The sequence below is a fragment of the Triticum urartu genome, chromosome 2, assembly GCF_003073215.2.
Source record: "Triticum urartu cultivar G1812 chromosome 2, Tu2.1, whole genome shotgun sequence".
Taxonomy (NCBI): domain Eukaryota; kingdom Viridiplantae; phylum Streptophyta; class Magnoliopsida; order Poales; family Poaceae; genus Triticum; species Triticum urartu.
Window position 1 is genome coordinate 705,393,604 of NC_053023.1, and position 11,936 is coordinate 705,405,539.

The 11,936-nt window shown below is 41.5% G+C and overlaps 1 protein-coding gene and 1 long non-coding RNA gene across 2 annotated transcripts; both read right to left on the reverse strand.

Moving 5' to 3' along the window:
• Window positions 1–377: 377 nt before the first annotated feature.
• Window positions 378–3,839, reverse strand: LOC125534234. The gene is made up of 6 exons (XR_007294430.1): window positions 3,542–3,839; window positions 3,280–3,327; window positions 3,073–3,178; window positions 1,761–1,882; window positions 834–922; window positions 378–758 (listed from the first exon to the last, which is right to left on the reverse strand). It is a non-coding gene; the product is annotated as an uncharacterized LOC125534234 (long non-coding RNA).
• Window positions 3,840–3,879: 40 nt separating this feature from the next.
• On the reverse strand, window positions 3,880–11,447 carry LOC125538051 (L-Ala-D/L-amino acid epimerase-like). Its single transcript, XM_048701359.1, has 5 exons — window positions 10,711–11,447; window positions 4,909–5,126; window positions 4,470–4,803; window positions 4,234–4,295; window positions 3,880–4,020 (listed from the first exon to the last, which is right to left on the reverse strand). Exons 1-5 carry the CDS (start codon window positions 11,445–11,447, stop codon window positions 3,905–3,907), a joined length of 1,467 nt encoding a protein of 488 aa, XP_048557316.1. The 3' UTR covers window positions 3,880–3,904.
• Window positions 11,448–11,936: the final 489 nt, after the last annotated feature.

Here is an 11,936-nt window from a genome sequence, read left to right on the forward strand (position 1 = left end):
TCAGGTCACTAGGTGTGGGTGCAAAGCAATGATGCGGCTGCTGAGGTCAGATGATGCTGGCTGGTATGTGTGCAAGCACAGGTCAGGTCAGATCCATGATCTATTAGTTAACTATGGAGAGAATTGCATCAGAAGTCACACCGGCACATAGATAGTTACACAAGGGACCTGGTTAAACAACTGAGGAAGAGCTATATAAGCATTAGCAAAATTTAAAGTGTTGTGGCAGTTTCTTTAGGACGATAAAGGACGTGCCATTCACGAAACGGTCCTTAAAAATAATATGCGGCAAGCAAAACTGGTAACAGTCGATCAATGATGCAACCAAAACCATAGAGCGTTCAATGCGATTAGGGCAAAGGACGCTGAATTTGAATACAATGTCCAGGATGAGATGAGGAGGGGGTGGGCAAGTATGATTGAAAAATACTAGTGGCTGGGGCGTGTCATTGGCACGCCTCCTGAGCGTTCATGTGCGCACTTATCTAGCTTATGCACCTCAGCAGATCTAGGTTGACCCTTAATGGCACTTATACACAACTGTAAGTGATTTTACTACAGAATTATTAAAAAAAGTGATTTGACTACATTGATTTATTACAAATATGCTATTATGAGGATCACATGTGCTCAAACAAGTGTTTTCATCATTCCAATTCCCATTGAACTGATCCTTGATTCTTTTTTTAAGGTAATGTTGAGTAGGAGAGTCTCCTGTATATTTCATCAAGTAGCTGATCCTTGAATCTGGTGCATACCTATAAGAAAGAACACATATTTATGTATATTCCATCAAGTATATGCTTTATCAACAAGTGAAGTTGAATGTAAACCTGTGCAGTTTGACCTCAAGTCCCACCATCCTAGCAACAGATGGATCATCATCCTTGTGGGTGTGTATGGAGTGCTTTTCATCCTTGCTCTAGAAACAAATTTGTATATATGATTTTATTCCAGCATACTGCCCCTTGATATGTTTTGCTTATGTAGAAATGCTTTAAAAAATACTCATACAGATTTCGTTCTTCATGTGCTGAAGTAAAAGTAGCTAGTATCCATATAAACACAAGTGATTCGGTTCATCTAAAACACACCAGGAAACGTAAACAAAAGACATATTGGTGGAATTTAGATCTTAGACTGAATATCTGAAACAAACAACAGGAGCAAGTCTCAGTCCAAAAATACTGCCTACGCCTAACATGTTAGAGAACATAAAACTAACACATACACCTAATCAAGTGGCCACCTAGTCACAGTAGCTCATGTGTTTTTTAAGCTCATTCCTAGAGAAACAAGGCATCCACTTTAATAGTAAACTCACACTGTTTATTTTTTTTGAAACATGAGCGCTGCTCATATGAAGTAGGATGCATGTACCACATTAATTCAATGTTCAATTAGTCGAAGGAGAGAGAATGTCAATGTAAATACAAATAGAATCCTATCGGTTCTCAATGTTCTGGAGAAAATGATGTTGGCGGGTTGCTCTCAACATCATTATACCGATGATGTTCTCTATAAGACCTCAACCATCGAGCGAGATGAGAAAACGTTGATATTTGGATTTTTATTTATAAAAATTCTTTAAGACCCCCCACATTCCAATTCCCATGAATCATTCAAGTCACCTCTGACCGATAAAATTCGAAACGTTGAGATTAAAAATGAAAATAGTAGAGCAAGGCATTAGATTGCAAAACTTAATAACGTAAACATCATACAAATTACGACACCTACAGGGTAGAGTAGGAGCTCACCTAGAGCTTAGGTGTTTTGCCCGCCATCTATACTCTGAATAAAATGGATGGCGATGAGCAAGGGGAGGGTCGAGAGGGCAAGCGGAGGAGCACGCGCCAGGGACCAGAACTGCTGCAAATTCCTGCACAAAAGGCGATCCTCTACTTAGTATCTCTAGATTCAGGCTGTAAAGAAAGTCAATACACAAACCAACTGAGACCATCAGTTTCAAGCTTACTCGAAATAAGAAAATGGCACGTGAATAATATCTCTTACAATATATCTATATTAGTCAGATCCACCGATTGATCAAAAATGGAATATGTTTCAGTTAATGATATCGATAGAAACATTTCTTTGTGTGTGCTCAGTGGGCAAAAATATGCAACATACATGTCCTCTGAAGCTAATATGAGATCATCTTGAGTAATAGGCAACCACGCCATAACCGGATTAATAAACTTTGAAGCAAGCTAACAAAATCTGTGAATAAGTATTACTGTTCAGATGAACTAAATAGGCTCCATGTACTACCCATGTATACCGGAATGGAAATCCTCATATACATTTTCTATGCATCAACATATAACCCAATAAAAAACAGAGAACACTTGATGTGCATCCACATATACTTACTAAAACACAAAGAGAATGGTAACTGTTCCTCTACTGTCTGAATGAGTTCACATACACTCGTTAGAAAAACAGAGAATACTAATTCCTCCAGAGAAGATTTCTTTTCTTTGCAGGTTTAATGCTAGAAAAAACGAGATCTGCCTAATCATTTCGTTAGATGAAGTAGTGGGAGGTCACGAAGGAAGTAAGGGGGCATGATATGTCAAGCAGTACAAATAATGCCATAATAGTGGAAAATTAAATAAGCTCCATGTACCAGCCAGATAATCCAGAATGGAAACCACCATATACATTTTCTATGTATCACATATACTCGTTAAAAAGAGAGAGAACACTTTATGCACATCCACGTGTACTCGCTAAAAAACGAAGAACACTTTATGCACATCCAGATGGCAATTGCTCATCTACTATATGTATGCATTCAGACACACTCATTAGAGAAACATAGAAGACTAATTACTCCTCTAACCTCTGCAGACCTTAAGAAACAAGAACTAAAAACTGATCCATTGGAACCTAACACCAGCTCCTAATCTGTCAAGTACAGAAGCAATTCCTCTAAACAAAATACATAACAAAAAATGAGCAAATGTAATTATATCAATGCTCCAGGATGACATATGTTTTTGTCACTAAATCTGCTACAACACACTAATATGTAAAGAACACCAGATGTAAAAAAACATCTCATACCTAGATTTCCATGAGATATATTTAATTTCAGTGAAAGGTTGCGCTGAAATCAATCCTCGACGCAACAGAGAACAATGTATTCAATTTTCTGCTGCTTCTTCTATACCTGTATCACATTGGGAAGAGAAGTACTGTGTTAGTATGATCAATAGGCATTTCGCTCAAGCAAGCATCACTAAATTTTTTTGGACATCAAGCATATCCAACCTCAATCATAGGAGCACAACACGGACTTTGCATCAATCATCATAGAATCTGTACCAAAAATCAAGCCCGATTCAGAGAAAATAGAAGTTAATTTTTAATTCCTCACTTCTTTCAACAAAGTATACAATTAAAAATAAAACAGAGAAATGCAAAACCTTTGAATATGTAGAGACGCATTTATCAAACAATCACATCAGACTACGTGTGCAGGCATACAAGTGAGATCTGGGTATGGGAAAAACCAGGGGGTGGCACCACTGACCTGGGGAGGCTGCTGCTCCTTGGCGTTGATGGGAAGCGGCGGTTGGAGCGTCGGGAGGCTTTGTCGGATCGCGCCTCCACGTCCCGCATCGAAGTGGACCACAGATCGAACACCCCGCCGCCATCATGTTCTCGCTCCTCTCTCTTGGAGAGCCATTGGTAGGGACGCCCATCTCCGCCGCTGACCTTGAGTTCAGGGCTCCTGGATGAGCTTCAGGCCGGTGGGCGCGCTCTCGACCTGGGCGACCTCGACCAGCAGTGGTGACCTTCCCTGTGCGCAAGGTCGACGACGGGGATGCGGGCTCCGGGGACGACCTCGTTCGGGCGCGGCTGTTCCCCCTCCTCGCCTAGGTACAAACAATATCTACCGGAAATGGCGGTTCATGAGTGAGCTGTGACATACCCATCCATTATTGTTGTCCAAATGAAGGAAACCGCCATGGCCTCGAGCATTCTTAAACTTGTAGACAGGTCCAGAAGCTGATAATAGAAGTCGAGTAAGACAGTAAGTTACAGGCTAGAAAGCAGAGATAATAATCTGATTATATTGATTTGTTACTCTGAAGATCCATAGCATAGCTTGCCAAGAAGAGAACAATAGATTTTGAACAAACATGAATAGAGCGGCATTTTGCTTTCAGATATCAGCACATAAGCATCAGAATAGCTGTACAGGATTTTGTGTAAGAATACCTTCATAGCCACCGTACACTGGATCTTCGGACAATAAAAGAGGTGTGTCCAGGTCAATAAAACTGCAACCACAAAAGAAGAAGAACCGTTTAAGCACCTGATCTGACAGACATAATGTCTACAACTTCATGCCATCATTTCTAGTTTGAACTTCCTAGTGATATTGTCTTTAGTTGTAAAATACCATAATTTTTAGAAGCAATCATTTTTTAAGGGAATTTGCCCAATTAACCAACCTGAAACAACCAAGCCCAGCAGCGAGATGGCCAGCAAAGCCCATGGCAATCCTAGTCTCGACCATACCACCAATCATAAGTGCAATACCAGCTTTTCTTGCGGCATCAATTACTTCGAGGGCTCCAAGAACCCCTAACTTTTCTGGTTTGATGTTAATAACATGAGCAAGATTTCCATGTATTATTTTTTGAGCATCAAGTAATCCGCGGCAACTTTCATCAGCAGCAACAGCAACTCTGTATTTCTCCATAGCAGCAATGCTAACATCATGGAGACCTTCCCAATCATCTCTATGAACTGGTTGCTCAAAGAGTACAGGAGTCACTCCCATTTCTGAAACCAATGAAATAAATAAGTTATAGTACTAAAACACCGTAGAACATCACGCTGACTGAAATATTTAAGAGTGAAAAGATTGAACATAGTGAGAGTACAAACCGTTTAGTCTGTCAAGAACTTCAATTGCATGGTTTGCTGTGTACCCTTCATTTGCATCCAAGATAAATGAGCAGTCGGGATGCACAAGCCATATAGCCTTCAGAACTTCTATGTCTGAGTTCAAGTTTTTCCCTACTTTGAGCTTCAGAGTCTGAAACCCTTGTCCTCGATATTTTGCAGCCAATTGAGCGGCTTCATTTGGGGTCACAATTGGAATATAAATTCAGAAATAGATGAACTTAGCAATTTTGATAAAGCATACCTAAGCTGCTAAGCATGCTGAACTCACTGCAGTGGAAATTTTGATAACCATACCGTGATGTCTGTTGTCACACTAGTAGAAAAAGGGTCAAATGTGAAGCACATTAGTGCCGGTTTGTAATAAAACCGGCACTAATGTGATCAATAGTACCGGTTCGTGGCGGCGATCAATAGTACCGGTTCGTGGCGAACCTTTAGTACCGGTTCATGCCACGAACCGGTACTAAAGAGGCTGTGTCAGCCTGCGGTCAGGCTATGGCCCCACCATCACCATTTAGTGCCGGTTCGTACCACGAACCGGTTTTAATGAGGTTATGGCAAGTTGTTTTTAGTCCCACCTTGCTCCCCTAACAAGGCTTTTACCACCTTAAATATGTTACTTCTTAAACTATCACAAGCACTTGGTCTTCATTGAACTCTATGTAGAATTTGTGGCCGCAATATGAGTCTTCACCGGTTTATAAATCGTTGAGGACTCATATTGACAATTCAGATTGTACACAAAAAGATCATTGATGATCAAAGTATTTTTGATGTATGAGATCGTATTGACAATTCAGACTGTAAAGAAATATAAGATCATGATCTAAATGCTCTTATATTTTTTGCGTTCAGTATGCACCATTCAAAGCGACGCCATCAACTTTCCACCATTTATGCCTTCATTTGCTATTTTTCATGCATTTAATGATTTGTTTTGAGAACTAAATGACCTGGAAATTGAAAAGCACTACAAATGAACTCTGAAAAAGTTGAAACTTGGCATGGTATCATCATTTCACCCACATATCATGTTCAAAAAAGTAGAGAGGGTTACGGCAAAAACTGGATGCACTTCGTTTACAAACTGGACAATCTCTTTCGAAGTATTCGGGTTTATGACAAAATTAAACTCATCTGTTACAAAGGCATTTCATTTTTTTAAACTTATTACAACTCCAGACTTTTTGTGCATTCAGTATGCACCATTCAACTGCTAGGCGGGAGGAGCTCTTAAGTACCGGTTCCAACTGCTAGGCGGGAGGAGCTCTTTAGTACCGGTTCCAACTGCTAGGCGGGAGGAGCTCTTTAGTACCGGTTCGTGGCGAACCTTTAGCACCGGTTCGTGCCACAAACTGGTACTAATGAGGTTGTGTCAGGTAAGGCTGGGGCCCCACGAGCACCTTTAGTACCGGTTCATGGATGAACCAGTACGACAGTTTCTTAGTAAGTTGTTTTTTAGTCCCACCTCGTGAAGAGAGAGGGACTAGGAGCGGTTTATAAGCCCTGAGTGCAGAGACGATGAAGACGAGGCTCAATGCTCACGTTGCTTAGCTTCAACCCTTCAGGAATATGGTAGACTGCACGGAGCTATGCGCAGTGCAGTTTACACTATTCCGAAAGGCTTGAAGCAAATTAACGAGCATTGCACCTCTTTTTTATTTTTAATAACTTATTACAACTCCGTACTTCTTCTGTTATGGCAAAAACTAATTGCACGTCGGCATTTCTTCTTTTTAAACTTTGGTTATAACTCCATACTTTGACCATCAAGTTTTGCAGAAAAGAAAAAATAGCAGAAAAGAAAAAATAGCTGAAAAAAAACTATAGCTGAAAAGAAAAAAACTATATAAAAAAACTATAGCTGAAAAGAAAAAAAACTATATAAAAAAGCTATAGCTGAAAAGAAAAAAACTATATAAAAAACTATAGCTAAAAAGAAAAAAAACTATATAAAAAAACTACTCAGAAATAAATAGAAGAAAATAAATATAGCAGAAAAGAAAAAACTACTCAGAAATAAATAGAAGAAAAAATAAAGCAGAAAAGAAAAAAAATGGCCGTGAAATTGAAAATCACTACAAAATAAACTCTGAAATGTTGAATTTTGGTAAACTAGATGAAAAACTACTCACAAACAAATAGAAGAAAATAAATATAACAGAAAAGAAAAAACTATATAAAAAACTACGCAGAAATAAATAGAAGAAAATAAAGCAGAAAAGAAAAAAAACTATAAAAAAATTGGGGCGCTGCCCTGTGGGCCTGCTAGGCCACGGGCGTGCAATTACAGGCCTTAAAGGCCCAGCAGACTCACAGGGCAGCGCGCAAAATTTAGGCCCACAAGCCTGCTATATAGAGGAGTTCAAAGATGTAGCCGCGGCTGGGTTTATAAACCAGTGCGGCTGCCCTTCACCGGCGAGGTGGGACTAAACTTTGGGGTGGCAGCGCGAGGCCTTTAGTACCGGTTGGTGGCTCCAACCGGTACTAAAGACCACCCTTTAGTACCGGTTGGAGCCACCAACCGATACTAAAGGCCTGCTCTTCCCGCCTCTTGGCCTGGCCAAAGTTGGCCTTTAGTACCGGTTGATGGCTCCAACCGATACTAAAGGCCTCTCCTATATATACAACACTTACGAAAATTCAGTTACATCTCCCCACTTCTTCGTCTCCAACCTCTCGCGATGTCGCGCGCCGCTCGAGTCCCGTCGTTGCCGCCTGTCACGCCCGTCGCCCGTCGCCCGTCGTCCGCCCATCGCCCGTCGCCCGCCGTCGCCCGCCGTCCGTCGTCGTCGCGCCGCGGTCCGGCCCGTACGTACTCTCTCGCTCTCGCGTACCCGCGCCGCGCGCGCACCTGGCCCGTACGTACGCCGCCGCCCTCGCTTGTACGTACGGGGCGGCGGCGTACGAGGCCGCGCACTGTAGTACGTGTACGTATACGTACACAGACACACACATATATACACACACACGTACACACACATTTTTTTTACTTATTTTCTGTTTTTTAGAAAATTTAATAAGATATTAATTAGCTAGCTAGGTATGTGAGATTTGAACTAGTTGAATAATTAATATAACTAGTTTATTTTTAGTAAGAAAATTGTCGAACTAGTTTATTTAGGTATGTGAGATTTGAACTAGTTGAATAATTAATATAACTAGTTTATTTTTAGTAAGAAAATTGTCGAACTAGTTTATTTAGGTATGTGAGATTTGAACTAGTTGAATAATTAATATAACTAGTTTATTTTTAGTAAGAAAATTGTCGAACTAGTTTATTTAGGTATATGAGATTTGAACTAGTTGAATAATTAATATAACTAGTTTATTTTTAGTAAGAAAATTGTCGAACTAGTTTATTTAGGTATTTGAGATTTGAACTAGTTGAATAATTAATATAACTAGTTTATTTTTAGTAAGAAAATTGTCGTATCTGAGATTTGATGATCTAATTAAAATATTATTTGTTAATGAGTTTTTCTGTTTATTTAATGTTTTTATATATTTTGAGTTTATATAAATGTTAGATTAATGTCGAATGTTAGATGAATTAGATAGAAAAGTTAAATATATAGTAATGTCAATTGTTAGAGATGAATATAGTTAGATATATATTTGAATTGGCTAGATATTAATTAATGTTAGATAGTAATAAGTGTTTAATGTTTCACCTATATGAACATATAGGAAATGTCATCTGACGACGAAAAAGATTTCATTATGTGCGAACACTGTGAAGACCAGCGCAGCCTGTGCGACAGAAATTTCCTTGTTGATGGTAGGCGCTTCAGCATCAAGCTGAATGAGACATTCGAAGTGGATACAGTAAGTCACAACGGCAATTATTATTTGAATGTAAAACTTATGCTTCATTTGCTTCAACTTATAATTTTAAAGCATGACTTATGCTTCATTTGCTTCAACTTATAATTTTAAATTTTCACTATTCTACTAGCGCATCCCCAACCATGCAAGAAATTTTGTCTTGGATAAGATAGGTTTTAGTGTTATAGATGATATGGAGGTAAAGAGAGTTTACTTGAAGACGGAGCATGGGTATACTTTCAACGTCAAATTATATAATGGAGACACATACACCCATTTTGAATGCAAAATTTGGCAGGCACTATGCAAGGCTTATGCATTTGAGCCTGATATGGTTATCACCTTTGATATTCGTCCGGAAGATGATATTGAAGGTAATATAGACATCTGGGTCGATGTGCAAACGCCTCCAGTTCTACCATTATGTGAGTTTTTCTCAACCATGCATGCATATGTTTATGTCTTTGATACAGTTTATTCAAAAATAGTTGACAACTAATTTGTATTGTTAGCTTATTTCGGTTCAAGCAAACATGTTCGGCGCTTCGTAGACAGGACCTACTACTGCTCCGGGGCTCAACTAAACTGCAAGGAGATAAGTCATTATGTTTCATGGCTTGAGGATCTTAATACTGTCAAGACAAATTTTTTTTCTGAACTTAGAAATGTTAGTACTCAAAACGTGCGACCAATGGTGATCGTATTGAACTACGGTCACATCTATAATCGAAAGATGGTAAGATTTTAACTATTTGTCCTTAATTAGTGCATCTTTTGCATACATTATTTTTGAAGCTAAACTTTCATTGCTTAGTATATTAATTACTATACGATGTTCTTCAACAGGGACTTTCGATGACAGTTGTGCCTCAGTGGATCGAGACAAAAGGTCACATGTCAATGGTTAGCTTACGATCAAGATTTCCTACATTGCACATGAGTGCATTCAGGATTTCTGAATGCGAAGAATGCTTAATAGTGAAAGATTGGAGCAAAATTGTTAACGATCGCAGAGAAGTACTAGGGGGCAGCAAGGAGAAGCGCAACCCAAGATTAGGAGACAGATTCATCTGCATGCTTTAGTATGATGAATCATGAGAGCTATACATGTTCTATACTATTCTACCTGAGAGGGAGCAGTAGGAGTAGCTAGTTCATGCTCTTAATTAGTACTTGTCCTCTCTCATGTCCGTATTGTCCTGAACTTCGATGTTGGTGATGATTATGTTGAACTCGATGATATTTTTGCTTCTGTTACAAAGTGAATGTTTCTTCTTTAAGCTAGCCAATGTTGGTGATGATTAGAGCGGTAATGACTATGATGATTAAATAGTGGTAATTAATGACGACTACGATGATTTTTAGCTAGCTAGAGTTTATTTATTTATTAATATTCGATGATGATGATGATGACGAGTACAACTCATTATAACGTAAAACAATCCTAAATTAAATTGATAACACAAATTTAATTAAAAAATAAAAAATAAAACAAAAACCCGCAAACATTTAGTACCGGTTGGTATTACCAACCGGTACTAAAGGGCTCCCGGCCCCTGGACCTGGTTCGTGCCACGTGGTTTCCCTTTAGCACCGGTTCGTGCTGAACCGGTACTAAAGGGGGGGGCTTTAGTGCCGGTTATGGAACCGGCACTAAAGGGCCTTACGAACCGGTGCTATTACCCGGTTCCGCACTAGTGTCACAGTGTTTGATAAGCATACCTAAGCTGCTAAGCATGCTGAACTCACTGTAGTGGAAATTTTGATAACCAATACCGTGATGTCTGTTGTCACAGTGTTTGATAAGCATACCTAAGCTGCTAAGCATGCTGAACTCACTGCAGTGGAAATTTTGATAACCATACCTTCAAAGGAAAGTTGGTTCTCAGTTCTCCATCTACATCAAGGCCTAGGATCCAAAAATAAATTCCCCATCCTTCCATCTACATCCGCTAAAAGAACTGACTTCTAAACTCTGAAGTCTGTCTTGTGGAGTAGAACTCCTCAAACTCCAAAATTGTACCGAAAACTGAACCAAAATTGCTTGCCAAGAGCATGAAGACAAACAGGTGTGGATGTCTCGCCGAGGCGAAGGTGTGTCCGGGGAGCGCATCGGCGACGTCCTGGAGCACGGCGCCGAGGGGCGCGGTCCGCGCAGCGCAGGCGTGGGCGATGGCGGCGAGCGCAGCGGGCTGCTCCTCGGTGGTGACGGAGGGGAGGACCGGGGCCTCGCCCCAGCCGACGGCGCTGCTGGAGAGCTCGGCCCGAACGGCGCCGAGGGTCGCGGTCCGCGCGACGCAGGCGCGGGCGATGGCGGCGAGCGCAACGGGCTGGTCCTCGGCGGTGACGGAGGGGAGGGCCGGGGCCTCGCCCCAGCCGACGGCGCCACTGGAGAGCTCGACCCGCACGGCGACGTTGGCGACGTCCTCGAGGCGCGAGGAGGCGATGTTCAAGGGTGTGGCGAGCGGCACGTTGAGCGGGCGCGCCTCGGCCGCTGCCACGTCCACCGAGAAGGTCTCCTTGAGCGCATCGAAGCCGAACGCCTCCATCGGCTGCTGCAGCGTCGGGAGGGACGGTGACGGCGACGGCGACAGCGAGATGGTGCGGAGGCGGCTAGCGCGCCGCCGCGAGTGGAGTGGGTCTGCGAGAGAGAAAGAAAGAAGAAGCGGGTTGGAACGGGGCGGCCGCATCTGGGACCTCTCTTCCTTCTAGTCGAAGGAAACCTGGGGCTGGGGCCTGGGGGCAGCGACGAACGGAATGAAAAGGCAGAATAGTGCCACCGCCATCCGTTTATGTCCAGGTGGCATAGCCCTTCGTGCGCCCTTATAGCGACTGTTAACGGGTTGAGTTAATTACACCTGCAATACAAAAACTTGCAGCAAAATAACAGAATCATACACAAACTAAAAAACCTCAGAAAAATGGTACATTAACTTTTCTAACAGCACGCATTCGTACAATTTCCGTTAATCCTAACGGTGCACCCTCTGTCGCTGCTAACTTCGTGTAGGTGGCTTGACAGCTGACCTGACACTCTCGGTCTTTCCTGTATGGGTCCCACTTGTCACTGAGCCAGAGAAGTGATTCGAACCTGAAACTAACTGTATGAAACACGCACATGCCGACCACTCCACCACTTCTATCACTAGGTCAGAAAAGAGGCAGTTTTCTTTGTAAAC